Here is a 21,575-nt window from a genome sequence, read left to right on the forward strand (position 1 = left end):
TGTTAAATGGACATTCGTTGTTATCATGGAGAGTAATGGATCTAAGAAGGTTTCGACATAGGAGGAAGACTTAATGAGTTGTAGCAAGAAGGTAAAAATGAATTTCATAATAAAATGAGATTTTGTGTGGAAGAAAATATAGAGAACGAAAAAGGAGAGGAAGATTATAAGGAGAGACAGAGGAATGAGTGAGAATTTGTGAATAGTTTTTTTTTTAGATAAAAATTTTAGTTAGACTCAACAAATAAATTTCTTTGCATCAATCAAACAAACAAAAGAAAGTGAATTCTTGATTAATCGTAATTGTATATGAATCAATGAATGGATTCAAAGATTTGTATTAAAATAGAGATAATAAGTATTTCAAAGACAGAAAAATAAGGAGAAGTGATATGTCACTTAACGTGATATGTCAGCTTTCTATTATCATTTGTTAATGGAATGTGTTTAGTGATTAAAATGAATGACAAATATAAAAGTTAAGAATTAACATGACATTTTTAATTTTTTTAGATAGTAAAACACTGGACACAAACTCTTTTGGAGAGCAAAATAAAAGTTTAGTCTTCTTTTTCTAAGATTATGAAAGTCCATAGAAATCTACACTAATTATTAAACTTTTAAAGAAATACATTAGTCTAAAATATATGGATAAAAAAATGTGCTATCTTTGGGAGAAGAATGAAAGTATGAAAAATTGGACCTAAAAGATGATTTCTTTTGGGTCAAATTTGATAATATGAAAGACTATAGATTTTTCTTTTTGAAGGTTAGTTAATCTTATATCATTACTTTCTAGTACAAAGATGCCAGGCTGTTATTTAGACTTAAAAATTAAAATTTTAGAAAAATTGTTACTAAAGTCAAAATTTCTAACTTTCCATTAGAATTGTAGAATAAAAAAATTTTATATTATATAAAAAGAATCTTTAGATTCTATATTAAAAATTGATTTTCATACCTCATTATATTATAAAAATAATAGAATATGTGTGGAGTTAGTTTGAGAAAAAAATTAATTCTTTTAAGATAATAATTTTTGACTAGAGTACGAGATATTATATCTTATTTGTCTCGCTTGTGAAAAATATAGACAAACTAAAAAAAAAAATCTAAAATTCAGTAAATAGAAGAAATCTGCTAGTAGTGAAATCTAATTTTAAATAAATAAATACACGTATGTATATAGTAATGCTAGTTATGGATTAATCATGGATGGGAATATTCCTAAACTTTCAGAACAAAAACCACATCTTCCATTTTCCATTTTTCAACCTTTAAGATATTTTGCTTATTGTTGCGTTGCTTCAGTCTCCCTCTCCCGTGGACTCCAATTATTCCCTTTTCTCTTTTTTGGTCTTTCATTTTCTATTTTTCAATTTATTTTTTCTTTCATCTTCACTTGCGCTGCCTTCCCTTATGACTGTTGCTGTTACTGATCTGACGACAAAGAAAGAGAAGGAAGATGATGACCGTGGCGTTGCAAGAGATCTGTATTCACATGACTCTCGACATTCCTGCCATGCATGCTGAAGAGAGTATAGAAAATGAGAACAGAGAGCTGCAGACATATTGCGAATTTTGAGACCAAATTCTCAGAAAGGTTACAAATCACTCTAACCCACCAATCGTCGCATAATTTCTCAAATCAAAACTCAAGTTACCTAACAGCTTCACAGTCACAATTGGCTTAAGAATTAATTTGAATATTTAAATAAAAATCATTTAATTTATCATAAAAAGTTTTTTTATTTGACTTAATTTAAATAAAATTTTAAATCAAATCTAATTTGATTAAAATCAATTTAGAATGAATTGGATAATTTTATTAAAGTATAATTAAAACTTATTTTTTTATATAAAAAGATGTGATATATATATATATATAATTTAAATTACTTTAAAATAGATACACTTATAAATATATTAAAATAATATAATATATCTCTAAAATAATAATAATAAAGTAAAAATAAAATTATAAAAATTAATTAAATATTATAATTTTATAAATATATACTTGTATATATTAATTTTATAATTAAAACTATATAGCTTCGGTTAAAATTAGATTAGACAATCCAATTGCTTCTATTTTTTATGTTTTGATGTTTGTAGTAGTTAAAATAGTAGGCTTTCTTGTAAGTTTAATTGAGTTTGACCGTTTAGTCTCGTTTTATAGAAAAAAAAAATTTAAATTAGACAAATTTTTTAAATAAAATTTGAAATCCAATTTTATAAATTTTTTTTTCCAATTTCTGTATTTTTTGTTTTTATTGATTAATTTTTTTTTTTATTTACGTAGATTGAATCGGTTGATAATTACGTTTGATACCAAAACCATCCTCATATTCACTTCTTCTATTCTATTCTGTAAGATTCCAATTTATTTACTTTATTTTTATTACATGTCACCACATTTTATATTTTTCGTAATTAATTTGAGAAAGATAATGAAGAGGTGTGGTGCGAAATGGAAACCCATCATCACCAGTGCTGGCACGCTTCCGCGTTCCTTGGTCACACTCTTCCACCACTCCAACCCTGTTCATGGCGAACCCTTCACACAACACCCTTTTCCCCTTCTCGCATCTCTTGCTCCGCCAGCAAATTCCCACGTTGGGATTCCAATGCTGAAACCTTTCGACCCCGAAATTTCAATTTCAATAGTGCCAGAGACAAGGAACAAGAGAGTGAAGAACAAGAAGAAGGGTATGGGAAGAAGAGGCGATGGTGGTCTGATGAGTATAGGGAATTCGAAGAAGAATCTTCATCTACTGGGCTTTGGGAAGAAACCATTGATGGTTTATGGATTCTCAAGGTAAACCAATTTTACTGTTTTTATTTTTCGTCTCTCTTTTTGTCTACGTGTTAATTGTGTGTTTAGTTTCCCTTTTCAAATTGAACCTACCAACGTTTGTCATATTTTTTAGTAATTTTTCTATTGTTTTATAAAGTAAGTACTAAAGTTAAAAATTTTATATATTTATTATTTTAAAAACATAAAAAATATTAATATTTTATATAATAATTAGGATATATTTTCCTTTTGATGAAAAATAGTTAGGATGGTTTGTAAGAATAAAAAGTTTTTCTAGTAACGTGTGTAACGGCTTTCTAAGAGTGAGATTTGGCCCTTACTGTTTTGGTTATTTGAATGATGCCCTTTATTTTCATGTGTAAGATAAAAGTAGTTTATGAAGAAATTTGGCTTTTTTTAATTAAGTTGTTGGTTTAAAGAAGGCTTATTTTTGGAGTTTGTGAATATAGGTTGAATATATTGAAAGATGTACTAAAATGGATATTATTTTCTGTGGATTTACAATTTTAGAATTAGCTGCGCGCGTAAATGAGTAAATGATTACTATTATTTGCATATATTCTATTTAAAGAGATTTGATGTTGTTTTCTTGTTTCCTTGCCATTCATGATTAAACCAGGACTTTTATTTGTGGGAGGATAAGTGTGAAAATAGGTGTTAATGATACTGTTGATTTCCCATTTTTTGGACATGCTCCAATAGCTGCCGTTGGCTTTTAACGTAGTGCAAATGCATGTTTTCTTTTAGTATTCACGAAATGAGTGCAACTTTCTTGGATATAACTTTCATATAAGAAAAGAAATCTATTTTATATATATGCATTTTTTCTTTGGACCTTAAATGTCACCAACATTTTCTAGTAACCCAATTGTTGTAATGCCTGGAACTGAAACAAGAACATGTAATAGGTACACAAAATTTGGAACAGTTGGGGCAGACACATATCGTTTGATTTTGTTATCATACAGTAATGCCAAACCTAAACGTCATATTTGAACCATGGTTTTTGTTAGGGAGGGAGCTAGAGTTAGTAAGTGATTGTTAATTAGACATCTAACAGAATTTGACACAGACAGGCTATGAACAGTGAAGATTAGGGGCGTTCTCAAGCTTTCAGCAGCCTGTAGGGAACACTTGTATTCCTTCTTTCTCTAATGCTGCTTCACAAGTACCTATCATATTCTGTTCTTTTAAAACAAAATGAATAATAAGGGAGCTATTGCATGATGGAAATTTAGTGTTCAAATTCTAATTTTCGTAAATCAACAGCTTTGCTTATGCTAGCTACTACTAGCTAGTAACTAAAAGTAATAATATTGTGCAGTTGTTATCAAAATTCCAAACTTGAAACCAATGTAATGGGAAATATTGCTGAGTACTATGGGGAGAAACCGTTCCCAAGTCCCAACATCTATTCATATATTTTTATTGGAGAAAACTTCTACCACTTGATAAAGTTAATGACAATGGTTTTCACAGCGAGTATAGGTGTTTTGAGATTTATGAAGATACTTAATTACGGAAAATTCTTGTCAACTTATTTAGTTGAGGAAGCAACAATGACCTGATCACTTAGGTGTAGAGCATCTATCAGTACCAGAATGAAACCTTGCACTTAGAGAAGTTACTACTTTCTAGTGATGGACTCTAGTTTCCAGTTCCACCAGAAGTTTTTGAGTTTTGTTCATAGTATAATATATAAAGGCATGTCTTTCAATTTGATATCAAGAGTCAAGACACGGCCTACCAGTATTGCATAACAAAGCTATGAGAAAGATCAAAGCACCAAATCCCCTAAGCAGATTTTAGTTAGCAAAGTATATTTAACTCTTAACAACAGTTTCCTGCAGACCTAAGGTTTCACTTCAGTGAGAAGAATTTAATGAAAAATGTATTTTTAAATCCCAACTCTTTATCTAGATGTAAATGGGTGATGATTTCTTAATTGATCTATCGGTTTTTAATTAAAATCCTCCGCAAAAAGAAGTGTAGAATTCAGAATGCTGAGATTAGAGGACTGCAATCTACTCTGTTAACTATTATATCAGCATATCATAGTTAATATGGTGCATCATAACTTTCTAATAACGGTTGTTGCCATTAAATCATGAAACCACTATACAATTGAGAGATCACTGTTCTATGGGAATTGCAAATTGATGGGCCAAATGCTACTAAGGCCCGACCAAGGGCAGATGGGGAAAGGTCTATTTTTGTAGGCCAAGGGCAAAGGCTGGAAAGGATGAGCAGGTGGGGTAAGAGGTGTGAAGAGTTAGTTAGAAGAGAGAGAGTATGTAAGGGATGGCAAAGTGGGGTTGGAGGGGGTGTGTATTCAGTTTTTCCTTAAGCTTAGGCTGGGCTTGGAGAATCCTCTCCATTGCTGGGAGTATTGCTCTTATCTTTCTGTAATCACATTTGAATTTCAATTCATAATTCTCTTATAGGGATTTCATCATATCACAAAATTACTGGATTTTCTAATCATCTCTTAAATCATTTTAACAACTGATAAAGCACAATCAATCTTAATTAAATCAAAGGACTTGTTTTAAATTTTCTCACAATCAGTCTGTTACTTTCTCCTCATTTTGCTTTAGTAGCTGTTGTGGTTCTCAGTATCCCTACTAACGCAGGTTGTAAAATTATCCGTAACTCCTTTCATATTATCTGATGCATAGAAAGCTCTCCAAAATAACTTTTGACCAGTTTATTTTGATTTATTTTATGATCAGTTTGTATCGCGTAAGTTATTCTGTTCTATGAATATTTTGGCCATCATTGCTGTGTGTAATGTAAACGGCATAACACTCTCCAAAAGGTTTAATTATGAATTAAGCAGCTAGAATTGTTGGTGTCCTGTAACACTTGTAGCCTACATAAGGTGTGGTTGTTATTGAGTTGCTAATGTTTTCATTTTTCTCAGTGCAGGTTTTCAAATCCTATGGTTGGATGCTGCCTATCATTTTTGCGTCATGGTTGCTAGCTAGTGGCCCAAAAGCTTTCCTCATGGCATTAGCACTGCCCCTTGGTCAGTCAGCACTTGCACTTGCATTTGAGAAATTATGGGGACAGTCGGAGAACAAACCAAAACGCAAGTACAGGATGAGGAGGAAATCCGGCACTGGAAGTGGCACCAGTGTTGACGAAGAACCCGAAGAGAACCAGAAAACCAGAAAGGGCAAAACGGGCTACCAATCATGGGTAGTTGAGAATAATGGTTCAGTTGATAGGGGCTGCCGAGAAGCGCCGAGTTTTGGTGGATGGGAGGACTTGGAGAGATCAAGACCAGCATCAAGGTCTCCCCGTGCTATGGATGGATCACAAAGGATGCCAATGGAAGCTGGTAGGTTGAGCAGAAGAGAAAGAAAAAGTGACACACCTCTGTTGTTGCGATTGCTGATCGCTATTTTTCCATTTTTGGGCACATGGACAAAGATGCTGTAATAGACTCTACCATAACTTGAGCTTGGATGAGTTGGATGTCATTTTTTCCATCTTCCTCGGATGAAAAGGAACGAAGTAGTTATTTTATGAAAAGGAACCATCAAATTTACATTCTTTAACTGTCTTATTTTTGGCTTAAGGTAATTTTGCAAGCCCCCATTACGTAGTTGTTGGGTTTGCTGTGATGGGATTTCCCCAAGTTACACTTTTTAGACAGCTTTTATGATTTAACTGTGCTGGATGCAACAATTTACGTGAACAGGATGTGTCACAAGTCCTTCATCTTGGCTAAATTCTCATATACAATTTTGCACATTTATAAATGTTTCTTCTCACAATTTATTTACTATTTTTATATCATTTAATTAGGTATTACAATTTAATTATTGCATGGTTATATGAGAGTGACTTTTTTTCAAATGTATTTATTTATATACGACACATTAAAAAATATTTTTCTTCATTGTTCTACTGCATACATTGTGTTAATGAACTTTGCTTATTGCTAACTTTCTTCGTTCAATTTTACTATAGTAACATCTTCTGACAGTGTTAGATGTATATATGTGTATTTTTCGGATACAAGCTAGATGTAGATAGTCACAATTTTATTGTTAAAAACAACTTGCTACAGTGACGCATGAGGAAGAGAAAATATCACTCTGTTGATGATACTTAATGCACATAACCTATATTCTTTTTATCAAATGCGGTTCATTGGATAACACTTACTTGTGAGTGTCGTGTTGAGATAGGCTACACAACTGCAATTTAGAGGACAACGTATTTGGTTGGCTGCAATGGAAGATTTGATGTCAAGAGGAATATGTTTTGCCAAGAGATTGTTCACACACGTTGCTACTTAAATAATCATTCTTCTCTCACATTAGATACTACTATTTTTGCTTCAAGCTCTTTTTTCTGAATGCTTGGAGGGTGGTCAGACTACTATTTCAAAATCATAAGTTAATGTGAAATAAAATGTCAATTTTACCTAAACTCCATGTTGGATATATGTTGTTCTAATCATGGATCTTTCACATGGTTTTTCACCAAACTGAACTGATACTGTTTGTAGTTACATTGAACTTCGAAAACTTCTGTTTAATATGACATAAGTATCAATCACATGCCAAATAGTTATAATGATTTGAAACTTGGTCATTTTGACACTTATAGTTTATACATCATTATAGTAAATATTTTGCCTATTCATGGTAAGGAGTGAGGAGGAATCTGCTTCATGCTTCATGTTTGTCCTAATTGTGATGTCTCTATTACTAATAACAATTTTATCCTTATTGTTATGTTATTATATCAAATTTTACACACACACAAATAAAAAACTAAGTAATAGTGCACAATTTTATTATAATCACTTCCAGCGGTTCAAACTTTAATCAATCTTAATATGTTTTAATGCCTTTTAGTATAGTTTAACATATTTCGTACCGTCTACAACACAAATTAGTTAGGTTTAGTCTCTTGTTAAGACTTAGGTACTTTACTATCTCTTATGGTTAAACTAACACGATTTGCCTATCGTCTATACCTAGCGTTTTAAACTACTTTTCTTATGAATTAATTCACAATCACAACAAAAATTACAACCATCAAATTGTCCATTGGGTACAATTTATCATAATCACACATCTCTTAAACAAGATAATTTATATCATGGACATGACAATTTTTTAGATTTTTCTATATGCATCAACTTGTAAAATTCATAATTAAATCAATATAAATTCAAAAATCATAAAATTGTTGTAGCTCTCTTCATAATGTCTATTTTCATATAAAAGTGGAAGTATAAATTATTCACTCACAAAGAGTCATTTGAGACTTAGTTTTCTTGTGTTATTCCCAGAATACCATACTTAGCTTCAGGATAATGAAAACTTTGTAACTAATTCATTTTAACTTCAAAAATATGAAATCGGGTTATGTTTCTTTAAGTATCAACTTTTCAAAAAATAAAATAAAATAAATTCACACATAAATCATTCACCTACAGAGAGTAACACTCAACCCAATTTCTCTCTTTATGTTCATACAATGCCATTTTCAAAATCCAACAAATTGAAAAATTCATAACCAATTCATTATACTTCCAAAAATAATGAAATCAACAAGGTTATGTTCCTACAAGTATCTATTATCATTAAAAAAAAAACATTCACGTAATAAACCCTTATAAATTATAATTTGAGACCTATTTTTCTTTTGCAGGTCACATGTTATTTTATTTCAATAATATATTCTTAGAAAAGTTATGATTTATTCATTTCAAATCCAAATGTGATAAATTAGTGTGGTTGTTCTCCTATGTATATCTATTTTCAGGCAAAAGTACATGTTGAGACCTCGGGCTACCTTACTAAGAACAAACTTCCTTTGCAAATTACATGATTTTATTTTTCACCAACTAGTGGGTTAGAAAATTCATATCTTACTCATTTTAAATCTAAAATTGATGAAACCAGTGGGAATATTTCCTTTTGTGTCTACCTTTCACAAAAAAAAAAAATCATAATTGAAACACTTATGAATATTTCCTTTTGTGTGTCTACCTTTCAAAAAAAAAAAATCATAATTGAAATACTTACAGAGTCTTGCATGTGACACAATTTACCTTTGCAGGACACATAGTTCCTTTTATCTTGAGAACTTAGTTTAAAAATCATAATTAATTTATTTTAAGTAAAATTTTAGTAAAATCAATGGAAAATTACTTCTAATATAAATTTTATATAAACAAAATACTTCTATAAATATTTTCAAAAGAGTCCCTGCAATTTATAAAAATTGCAGTTTAGCCCATAATTGTTTGATTATTTGTAAAAAGGTTCATTTACCAAAATTTGGTTAATTTCAAGTTATCAAGCATGTTTTCTTCTTACTTCTATGTTATTATTCAAGTCTCAATATAGTAAAAAATATTTCTTTGGTCCTATTACTTATGTGATTAAATATTTTAATTTTTTGAAGTCTATTTATGGTCAAAATCATGGTATTTTCTTATTTTAAGTTCATTCTTTCAAATTTATTCTAATATCTTAGTCAACTTCATGTACTTCACATATTTCAGAAGTTCCAAAAGTGTCCATGGATCCAAAAATTCCTTTCCGAGTTACTTTTTATTTTAGGTCATTTTCATTTAACTTTTTTACCTAAAATATTCAAAAATATATTCAAAATATTATTTAAATTGAAAATAAATCCAAAAAATCTAGAATAATAAAATCAAGTATGCTGACTTTCTAGAAAAGTTTTTGTGATTTTTGAAATTTTTTAAGACAAAAAATAACATAAAAATAGTTCTAACTATTTAAAAATTATAAATCTTAAAAATTTGTGAAAATCCCTTTTTATACCCTACCAAAGCCCAATCACGAATTTTTCACCAAGGTTGATTTATTTATACTATTAAAGGTTAAACAAAGGATTAAAACTTAGATCATACATCAACAGGAATATTTATAGAAACAACAAATATTTCAAGATAAAAAAGCTTAATTTTTGCAAAAAGATTTAAAAGATTGTTCAAACAATTTCAACTCAAAATACTCATTTATAGTTTGTCAAGATTTTTCTGTAAAATTTCATGTTTTTGTTATTTTTAATTTTTTATTTTATTTTCTTGTTTCAATCAATTTTATTTTCATATATCAACTAGACCTATAAATTTTCATCAAATAAAAAGGGTTAAGGGTTCCCCTTGACTCAAAAAATTATTGGCAAAAGTATTCCTCAATTTATGAACTATACATCCCTCCTTTACTTGAGGTTAAATGATTAAAAGAGCTTCATGTGACTGGATTTGAAATTTTAGCTAAGTGTTTCAATTTGGCTCCATTTTACATGTGAAAATGGTATTCATCTTGTTTGGTGTCTTTCAATTTTTTTTCTTAGCTTTTATAGGGTAGGGACCTTACGACTAGCTAGGAGGGTTCAAGTCAAGCTGTAACATCCTAAAATTTTTGTCCTTAGAAATGCTCATTTATTTGTACAAACTCAAAATAACATACTGATAGCATGCATTATTTGTGCACATTTTCAATCCTTTAGAGTGTGTAAATTACCTTTCATGTTCCCTTATTTCACAAATTATGGCATTTCCTAGTTAATTGGATGATAGGAACTCAATTTCAATTAATGTCTAAATTCTGTTTTTAGACCCGCACTCACTGTTTTGATCGTAACTTTTTCCATAGATGTCCATTCGGTCTGATTCCAGTTGCATTGGATTCCTCATTTTCTGGGATATAAAATTCATATGCAGATCGTCCAAATTGGACCTGTTTTCTATTTTCTATGAATTTTTGAAGTTAAGAAAATTGTGCAGGAATTTTTGTATTCGAATTTTGTTCTTGTAATTTCATTTCATTTGTATTAACATTTCATTAGCTTGTAATTTGGGCTGTTTAATCACACTTGTGGGCCCTTCCTTTTAGTGTTGGATCTGATCATAAGTGGTGCCTATTAATATGTTAGAGGCTCCACTTTACAAGGAGGTTTTTTGGTTTTTGGTTTTTGTTTTGACACACTTTTAAAATTCAGTTTTGACTCCTAAAATTCTCTCTCGAATTCTCTCTCTTCTCTTGGTGTGACTTTTCGTTTTCTTCTTTCTTCTTCTCTCTTCTTGACTTGGCTGAGCATTGGATTCTATGGAAGGCTAGGCTTCTTGGATTGATACACAAGGAATAGAGAATTGCAAGGAAGATTCAGAGTGGCTCCAAGTTTGAATTCTCTTTTCTCCTCTTCTCTTTCGTTTTCAAGATATTGATAATGTTTGGGGATAGGAATTGAATTGAATTTTGATTGTAGTTTGATTCATGAAATTGAATTAGATTGATAGATTTATTAGTCAAATTCGTAATCTAGTTTGTTAGCAAATTCGATTGAATTAGTTAATGGATTAGATGTTCAAACTAGGGAAACAATGAAGGATGTTGTTTGCATGAACCTATGACTTGTGGATCAATTAATTCTCATTTGATTTCTCTTTTATTCCAGAATTTTATGCGTTTGATGAGATTATTCTTAAACTCTCAAAATTCCCCAATCTTTTGTTTCATTTTAACAATTCGGCAAAGAAGAATTAGATACAAACGTGTCCTCGAGAATTCGACCTTGGTTGACATTATTCTACAAATAATTGCAAAAATCTTGTGCATTTGATAAGTGTTCGATAAAGCTATATCACATACGAACTTCTTTATATGACAAATATCATAAATACGAGTAAATAATAAAGAAATTATTTGTCAAAATGTGAGACCTGAAGTAATAATTACATAACTAAAATAAACAAAGTTTCAGAACAGTCTCAAAACATATCCAAACACTGAGGATCCAGTTTTAGTCATTTCCATGTCAACTCTTTATCTTCACCAAATCTTCAAAATCGAGGTCGTTATTTGATCCAAGATAGAGATCCCTCATGTAAGTTGTAACCTTAACTCTTGAGACTTGCTCAAAAGTAAATCGGGTCGGCTTCCAAGGTAGTCGTGATCATGGTATGTGCATAAATATGTGATGGGTGTATGTAATTATAATCATCCTATGAATTAGCTGTTGGAATGATTATGTTATCTTTATGTTATAATTATGATTTTATGTGATGTGATAATTTGTAATATGATAGAATAAATGCTCATCGTTACCAAAATTTTCATGTAACCAGGATGACAACCACTCAGGAAAGGATTAGGCTAAAAAATAACTCTGTACAATGTAGACTTAATTATGCATTTAATGAGTACTAGAGGACATGTCATATTAAGTTAGTTATACATGTCGATGACATACCTAATAATATTATTATTTTTGACATGGCGTTATATTATAACATTCCTTTTGATTTTCCTGTGAGTATAATCTAACATACTTTATGTATATATATCTATAGAGGTATGGTTAGGACCCCAACAATATATATATCTATGAGTGCACTGTAATCATAGATAACCATGCCTCCAACATTTCTTAAGGTTTTACTCAACTAAATAAATAGTTGCCAGTTAGCCCATGCACATGGATACAACGTATACAATAACGGACCCCTTAACAAAGACATAATCAAGAGTCTAGTTAGGAAACGAGTGTGAGGTCATATGACGCATTTGCTCTCAGAAAGAGTGTTACACATCAGTGAATGTCGCTCACCACCCTACCTTTCTCCCAGATTTCTTATCATCTTCAGACTCTATACCTCTAATGTATCTCTGTAACTATTCACATTAGATCCATTCCATGTCCAACACTTATACTTATCTCGAGAATCCCTTCATTCTTTACTCATAAGATCGTGCTTAGTAAAGTACTTCTAGACTAAGTCCACATCACACATCTCTTTAGAATTTAGTTTCATTCATTATATCATTCAGACCAACATCATACTCTATAATAGCCACAAAATACTCATATAAAAATCTTGACATATAGTCTATACATTTCAACTTACAAATACAACATTATGCTTCATCATCACATCTCATATAAACATATTTTATATAATTACACCATAATCGTTCATTATATTTTCATGTGAACAAAACATAACCATTCAAGACAAATAACCAAATATGCATATTCTCAGTTATTTCTCACAAATATTATCCTTTAACATAGGTTTTTGCAAAATCTTTATATGATAGTGCTCTAATGAGCACAAAATAAACATTTTAATATAATGACAAAATAGAGCTCTCCTTACCTTGAGGTGAGTATTCGGAGAGATTGACAAAGATTTAAGGCCCAACAATAGAAGTTCTCATGAGTATCAAGAGATATCCTTAAGTGATGAAAAACAAGAAAAATGAACAAAGAAAACAAAATTAAATCTAGAGAAACTTACTTGAAGTCGTTTGGATTTAACGTCTAAGCTCAGATTCGAAGAGAAATTGGAGTTTAAGTTTTATCTGAGAGAAGAAAGTGAGAAAATAAGAAGGGAACGTGAGGTTTAGACTGAAATGAAATTTTCATGCTGGAAATCTCTTAAATCTCTTAAAAGTCTCTTAAATGAGAAGGGAACAACTCACTTAAGCAACATTATTGTCGCCTGAGCGAGGTACAGCTCGCTTGAGTGAGAACACCAGATAGTGGCCTCACCAAGCATTTCTGAACTAAGCATTCCTGTGAGTCGACTCAGCTCGCCTAAGCGATATCATAGCTTGCCTGAGCAAGATTACTCTAGCGTAGGCAAGGTGAGTGTTGGGCATAATTTATCCTATCTCGCTTAAACGAGAATCATCTCGCCTAAGCGATATTGTCCTAAAAACGTGGTTCTGGGCGTTCAATCTCACTTGAGCGAGATTTGTCTTGCCTGAGCAAGATCCACTACACCAGATTTCCACCAAAACACCCTTAAATCATTCTAATATACTCTAACACTATATAATACCAAACAATTCATCAATTTATCTACTAAATGAGAAAAAGGGTGTTACATAAGCAACTTTACTTTTGAAGTTTTCTCCTAATTCAGCTTTTATCCTTGCGGAAAGTGGTCCCTAAAAATCATGCTCAATGTGATGTTATGTTATTTTCCTAAGTGTACTTGCTTAGTTCGTCTTCAATTCTTGGTTATTCAATTATGATTTTCTCCTCACATAATACTATTTGTTGGTTGAATTTGGTTTGATTTGATTAGGCTATTTGGTTAAAGATTGAATAATTGACTCAAGTGTCATTTTCATAAGTTTTGGTAAACCAAACTTCTTTGCCTATTGGCTTGCTTCACTTCAGTTGATTTCTTGCTTAATTATTAAAAGAATTTTCTTCTCACATAATACTATTTGTTGGCTGAATTTGGTTTGATTTGGTTAGAGATTGAATTATTGACTCAAGTGTCATTTTCATAAGTTTTGGTAAACCAAACTTCTTTGCCTATTGACTTACTTCACTTTAGCTGATTTTTTGCTTAATTATTGAAAAAATTAACTCCCTTTTCGTACCAAAAATCGTGCCACTTGGATTGCATAAGATTTGATCACAAAATTGAAAATTTTGCCAAAATTTTATTAGCTTTTACACGTCACATAAGTGCTAAACTTGGAGGTTTGATTCTAGAACGACCGTACTATTTGGCCCAATAAATTTTCATAAAAATTTAATAATTTTTTATGATAATTTCCTTACCCAAATTAAGTCATTATTTTAGGCCTATTTTAAGAGTATTTTGATCTTTTTGGTCGATTTTGCAACTTGTATTTAATTTTCTATTTTTATTTTTTTCAATTAATTATAATTTTTATAATCCCTAATTTAAATGGTCTAAAATTATTTTTTTTAAAAAAATTGAGTAATTAATTAGATTACCATATAATTATGTTACCCAATTCTTTTTTAGTTCATTTCTTTTTGGGATAAATTTTGTTAAATTTTAGTTTATAAATTTTCATATATTATCTAATTATAATTTATTTAAATTGATATAAATAGTAATTAATTTAAAAATATATAAATTTTGAGGTGTTACACTAATCACCTTCATCCCACTTCGGTAATCATTGATATCTCTTATCCTCAAAATTTAGAAATTTTGGTTTCATTTGAATGAAAATTGAGACATTTAATACTCCAAGCTTGGATCATTTGTGAATCTATTATTCTCTATTTAAGGTATTTTAATTTTTACTAGGTTCTTTTATTACCATTAACTTGAGCCAGGCATGCAAGTAAAATTATTAATTGTCGTTTTTAGGAATGCAACCTCATTATATATTTGTCTCTTATGTAATATTAATTGATGTAAAAAATAGATTATTAATTCTTGGTCCTCCAATTCAACTTCAATATGTTTTATGAATGTTGTTGGATTTAAGTTAGTGTGGTTCAGCTAAGTCATTTTTTTCCTTCAATCTCATTTAAAATTGTATTTAAAACCAAATCCTGTCTATTTTAAATTCTAATTTGTGTTCAAGCATTTTTTAAGATTATTTATTGTGTTGCTGAGTAAACTTGCTTATACACCGTGCAAGAATACAATCAACAAAACCATATTTAAAGAACTCATAAATGAGCAAAGGAGCAGTATTTGAGATTAAGAAATTGGTGCAATAAGTGTCAACAAGACAGGAAACATATAGTGATAATGAAGTAGGAGCCGGAGGGAAAAAAAATAGTGAAAGAAGCTAAAGAGGAGACGAAAATAGAAGTTAACTATGTGTTGTAGTTATAATTTAATCACCCTTATATTGTTCATGATACTATGATTCTATGCATATGCACTGTGTTGTATTTATAATTTAATCACCGTTTAGTAAGTTTGTATTTTTGTCTTTTGTTGTAATTTAATTATTATGATTATCTTAATTTTTTTTCTATATCATTTTCATTTAATGACTACTAATAATTTTATTTCTTTATATATGGTGTTGTCTAGACATCTTTTTATTGCTGCCTTGCCAAACAGGCCATTGTGGCACTGTCCTACATTTTGGAAGATGAACACAGTAACACTTACTATGTTGTTGCCACAAAATGGACTCAACGTTCACAAAGGATTTGAAACATATTTCACAGTTTTGTTTAGGATGACATATCAACGTAATGAAATTATTTTATGTTAAAGTGTTGAATTATACTTGTATTATTTATATTATTTCTACGATTATTTATCTATTAAATTAAGTTTTTTATTAATGTATAATTTTTTATTTAAGAGACAATACTTAATAAATAAAAAGTTAAATATTTAATAAATATAACAAAAATGTTAAACATATTAAATATAATTATAAATCAGTTTAAATTACATATAAAAATAAAATTAATTTAAAAAATATAAATATATTCTAAGATAATGTCTAATATTTATATAATAATAAAATAATATAAATTTAGTATATTTGAGGTTTATTTAAATTAGTTTAGTTCTAAATATAAATATAAAAATTAAAAATTGAGTTAGTACGTTAAAACTTGATGTTAGTAAATGAGATTTTTTTATAGTATATATTGCACACGAATGAATGTTTTTTAAGAAAATATATCAATTAAAATTATAAATATTTACGTCACATGTGTAAAAGTAAGTTATACTTTGTTTAACATGTTTTATAATTATTTACTGACAAAAATATTAATATTAATTTTATAAGGTGTTAAAATTAATTAATATGAACTTCTAACAAACATGCAAGATTTAGACAACAATATATTGTATAAATTGCATGTTAGCTTTTTTTTAATAAAATATTTTTTATTTGTGGTTAGATTTGCCTATTTGATATATGGTATATTTATCTTTTAATTAAAGTATAACATTAGATGCAAGTATATTATCAATAATGGTAGCTATAATAATAAATGATAAATATTATTGAGAAGGAATTTAGGAATTTATTTGTGTGTAAAAATAATTTTTTGAAAGAATTCAAGGAATTGAGATTCAGTTTCGTGGAAGAAAAAGGAAAAAATGATAGATAAAAATGAGATGATGACTATTCTAGAGATTTTTTTAGCAAGATCTACATGTGATACTCTTTTATATGTTAAACATGATAACTAATAAGAATACATTGAGTTTTTTATATATATATAATTTTTTATTTAAAATACAATACTCATTAAATAAAAAGACAAATATTTAATAAATATGAAAAACTGTTAAACATATTAAATCTAATTAAAAATTATAATTTAGTTTAAATTAAAAATCAAAATAAACTTAATCTTAAAAAGGATAAATACATTAAAAAATAAGTTAGGTGAATATATGTAAAAAGGATGATCATGTAGTCTAACATCGTATTAGGACAATGTTGAAAGACCTGTGGTCCGATATTGACATTGAAAGACCCATTGTCCAACATTGTGCCATAGTGATGAAGACATATAGTTTGACCAAGAAGTTATCAATGCAAGTCAATAGTAATTAATTCCAAAAGCAATTAAGTAAGGATTACCATTATGTTTAACATGTAGTTACATATCATAGAACATGTAGCTTAGATGCAAGTTGTAACACCTTAAATTTAATTTCAAATATCAAATTTTACAAAATGGGAGAAAATAAAATTTCATTCAAAAGTAGTTTTTCCCATACATAGCTCATTAAAATATTCAAAATAAGGATGAGTTACAACTTACATCAAATCATTACTACATGATTAATTCAATTACATCAGAGTTCAAATAAATTTTTAATCCTATAGTAGTTTCATCCATCCCTTTACTGAGTTCAGTGCTGATCATCTTGGTCACCTGAAAAATGAATGTAAGGGTGAGTACTCTACACTACTCAACACACACAAACAAACATAGAGTCTCATATCACACATTTTCTAAAACAATTCAAATCACACAATCAATAGACAATAATCACGTGCGCTCACTGCATGCTAGTCATGCTCACTATGACACTGTGATCATAGTTTTACACCATAGATGGTCGTCAGTTACCCCCGCCTCACGAATATCACGTGGGCAGTTACAAGTCGCTCAACAAATGTAGTGGTCAGAGGTATAGTCAAGAGGAGAGTGTGTGGCCTGTGGTGCACCCACGCTCACTGTTGGTGTCACCACCACTCTCTCTTCTCCAAGGTATTTCTACCGTCCCCATTTTCTACACCTCCAGTGTATCGCTGAACCATTCATAGCATAATCACAACGGCATTTAACATGCCCCAATTCACATACATTTTAGCCACATACAATACTCATTCATAGCACACGGCATAATGCCTATAGGCATTCACATTACAGGCACATAGGCCCACATTTGTTTACAACAAACAACACAAGTGCCCATATTCCATTACACAACAATTTCAATATAATCCACATTCATCAATTTATTCCATCATACACCCTATACTTTATTCAATCTTTCCACCGCAATCTTACTACAATCAATTAATTCTATCAAACACATACACATTCCAAATCATCCACATGACATTGCATAGCAACTATATGGCATTCAAACATAATGAGATAGGGTAGAGTCCCCCTTTACATTGGATTGAAGACCCATACACGAATTTAGCCTAAGGAAGTGATCCCCACTCGAATTTTGTCCTAAACACATGGAAGAATCTCATGAGAACCAAGGAAAACCAAGAGAACAGAGAATGGGGATGAAAAACTAAAACCCTAACCATTAAAACTCACCTTCAAGCGTTTCCAACACGAATCCAACCTTCAATCTAGCTCACAAACGGCTTTGGAGGCAATTTAATCGGTGAAGTAGGGTTTGGGATTGAGAGAATCGAAGAAATTTTGAAGAGAGATATGAGAAATGAAGTTTCCCAAACCCTAAGCCCCTTTAAATCCTTTTCTAGTCGCGACACTCTCGCTATAGTGAGACCCTTTCGCTACAGCGAGACTGCACCTATAATTGGATCCCAAACTGTTGCTCTCTTGCTATAACGAGAAAACAACAATTTCACCCTTCTCTCCCAGTGCCTTCTCGCTACAGCGAGAACGACACAATTTCATGCCTTACACTTAGGACCTTCTCGCTACAGTGAGAATACCTTGCAATAGACATATACACTTATATTAATAACAATAATATCATAAAATTTGAGGCGTTATACAAGTTCAACATGTTATTATTAGTTTTAACATGATCAATTATATGTGCTACTCTAGGGTGACATCTCAAAACAGTTTAAGATTTTGATACGTAATGAGGATCTATGTGCATATAAATATACTAAGAATATTGTATATAAGAAAGTTTTCCAAAAAGTGTTATGGTCTTTGAGCTCTCTTCCTATATGGAGAAAAACCCAAATATGTTGGCCATTGTGTTTCACTAAAACTAATAGAGATTGGCCAAACAGGGAATGGAAAAAAAAAAAAGGTTCATTACAACAAAAACATTGAGAGAAAAAAGAGAAAGAGAACTTATTGCTCTTTTCATACACCACCGAACTGTCATTTTTTAGATTGCAACTGCAAACTCATTCACTATTAGATCAGATTGATTTTTGGATAACAGATTCAGGACATGTGAATCTTCATTTTGTCTAATTAGATCGTTTAGAAAAAAGTCTAAAGAAGGAGAAATGATGTAACATATTTTATGTCTACATTTAATATTTTATTTTGATTAATAAACACTTTTGATATGCTTTATTTTTATAGTTTTTACCATTTTGCTTTTATTTCAAATTTTCGGTTATTCTGATCTTTGACTACTCTATTAACCATAAATTTTTCTACAGATATCATTTTTGATTGATTCTAGTTGTATTATTATATTCTATACATCCAGGGCTTCAAAATGCATATATGGATCGTTAGATTTGGAGTTGTTTTCTATTTTTTATGATTTTTTGAAGTTGAGGCAGATTTGCTGAATATTGTTACAGAATTTCATTTGGACCCTTGTTATTTAATAATTTTATTTGGGCTTTTAGATATTATTGAGGCCCACAATTTGGCCACTTAATTTATCCTAATCAGAATCTATAAATAGACTAATAAGGTTCTAAATTAGGGAGAGGGGGATTAGACACTTTGAGCTTTTGAGACTAGGTCAAAATAAGAATCCTTGTTTTTACTTTCTCTCAAACTCTCCGTTCTTTTCTCATTCTTGCGTGGGTTAAGCATTTCAATGGAAGGTTAAACCTCTCGTTCAATTCGTAGAATCTATATGTTGTAGTTCCGACTTGAGTTCTGCGCTAATTATTTTGAGTTTGTTCTCTTTTTCTCTCTAATCTCAGAATTATTTATTGCAATCGTGATTAACTTTTCTGCTATTAGATTTTAAATTAGGACTCGATTGATGCTCTAATTTTATAATTAATGTGAATTAATTTAAATAATTATTTGATTTAATTCATAACTCTGTTCAATTAGATTATTCGATTGAATTAATAATTGAATTGGGTGATTGTTTAAACGTGGATTTAAATCTTTAGATACTATGATAGTCGGAGTTACATGTAATTTGTATTCTGTGGACTAATATTTCTTAATTTATTTTTTTACTCACTTTAATTATGTTCGTAATTTAATTTGATTAATTGCAATTTTTAAAATCCCAAAAACCTTATTTGCATTTTTTTTAAAAGAAAACCTAAAATTGAGTTTGATTGAAAATGTGTCTCCGTGAATCGACCTAACTTTGGCTCTATACTACAAAATCTTTAGAAAACTTAGTTGTTTTGATAGCGACTCGGCAATCGTCTATCAAGAAACAAAGGTCAAAATTTCTTGCTCTATAATTAGGTGTTTTTCATCTTCTTGTTTCTTATTTGTAAACTTTGTTTGTTTTAGCTACTTGAAAGCACAATTTGTGCACTCATTGGAGACCTTCTTGTACCTTTTTTTTTTTTTTTTTTTATCATAGTCAATTATTTCTTTGGCATGGATGACATGTGGTTTTTTTACCATTACTTTGAGGGGTTTTCTATGTTAATGATTGTCTATCTCTTGTGCTATTTTGTGATTCTATTTTTGATCTATTTTTATTGGTGCTTCTCGCTGATTCTTTCAAGTTTGACAACATATTTTTATGATGCTTATTGCTCCCCTATTGTGTTTGTATTATTGTATTGACATTCTCCCATTAGAGTGGTTTCGAAGCTCTTTGGTTATGTAACACCCTCAATTGTATTGCCTTTGTTTTTGGAAAAATAGAAATTTTGGTGTAGTATTTCTTGTTCTAGCGATATATGTCTCGCTCCAGCACAACAGATCATCCAGAATCAAGCTCTCTGGAATGTTCTCGTTGCAGCAAGAAATGGATAAGAATAACTAACATGTGGTCGCACACGGGTCAAAATACACCTAATTACTATAGTACGAGGTAAGCAACTAGGGTCGTTTCTCAAAGAATCACAAGGATGAATTAATCTATTTAGAGAGTATATAAGATGGGGGGGTTTGTTTATAAAAGAAAAAAAATTAGAATGAAGAGTGAACAGAAATTGAAATTCCAATCCAAGAATTAAGAAGAACAATGACTACTCTATCACCGGATATTTAAGAGAATACATCAACAAGCAATTCGGTAATTAACAATGAATCCAAATGAAACCTCAATTCGAATTCAGCATTCACATGAAAACCTTCATGCATTCGATTAAGACATAATTACTTCAAGTTCAGAAAACTCTAAAACCTAATTGAATTGTGCGAATTTAATTTACCAATGCCGTTAATCGTAGTTTTCAAATCTAAAAATCCAATTCATGTTCCTTAAAACTGAATTACATACATCAATCAAATAATACGTAATCAACCAGATGCATAATCATCAATCCAAATGAATAACTTCAATTCGAAAATATAATTAGCAAAAGGAGAAAATAAGGAAGAGATTAAATCAAAATTTGTTATTGAA

General features: G+C 30.1%; 1 protein-coding gene across 1 annotated transcript; it reads left to right on the forward strand.

Annotated features, from left to right (window-relative positions):
- The first annotated feature begins 2,392 nt into the window (after window positions 1–2,392).
- LOC113872649 lies at window positions 2,393–6,598 on the forward strand. Its single transcript, XM_027510356.1, has 2 exons — window positions 2,393–2,821; window positions 5,750–6,598. The coding sequence occupies exons 1-2, from the start codon at window positions 2,474–2,476 to the stop codon at window positions 6,263–6,265; spliced, it is 864 nt and encodes a 287-aa protein (XP_027366157.1). The 5' UTR covers window positions 2,393–2,473; the 3' UTR covers window positions 6,266–6,598.
- Window positions 6,599–21,575: the final 14,977 nt, after the last annotated feature.

The sequence above is a fragment of the Abrus precatorius genome, unplaced genomic scaffold, assembly GCF_003935025.1.
Source record: "Abrus precatorius isolate BTA unplaced genomic scaffold, Abrus_2018 Scaffold7, whole genome shotgun sequence".
NCBI lineage: Eukaryota > Viridiplantae > Streptophyta > Magnoliopsida > Fabales > Fabaceae > Abrus > Abrus precatorius.

Coding starts and splice junctions, on each gene's coding strand:
- LOC113872649 (XM_027510356.1), top strand. CDS start 2,474: ATGGAAACCCATCATCACCAGTGCTGGCACGCTTCCGCGTTCCTTGGT. Junction 2,822..5,749: donor ATGGTTTATGGATTCTCAAG/GTAAACCAATTT, acceptor TTCTCAGTGCAG/GTTTTCAAATCCTATGGTTG.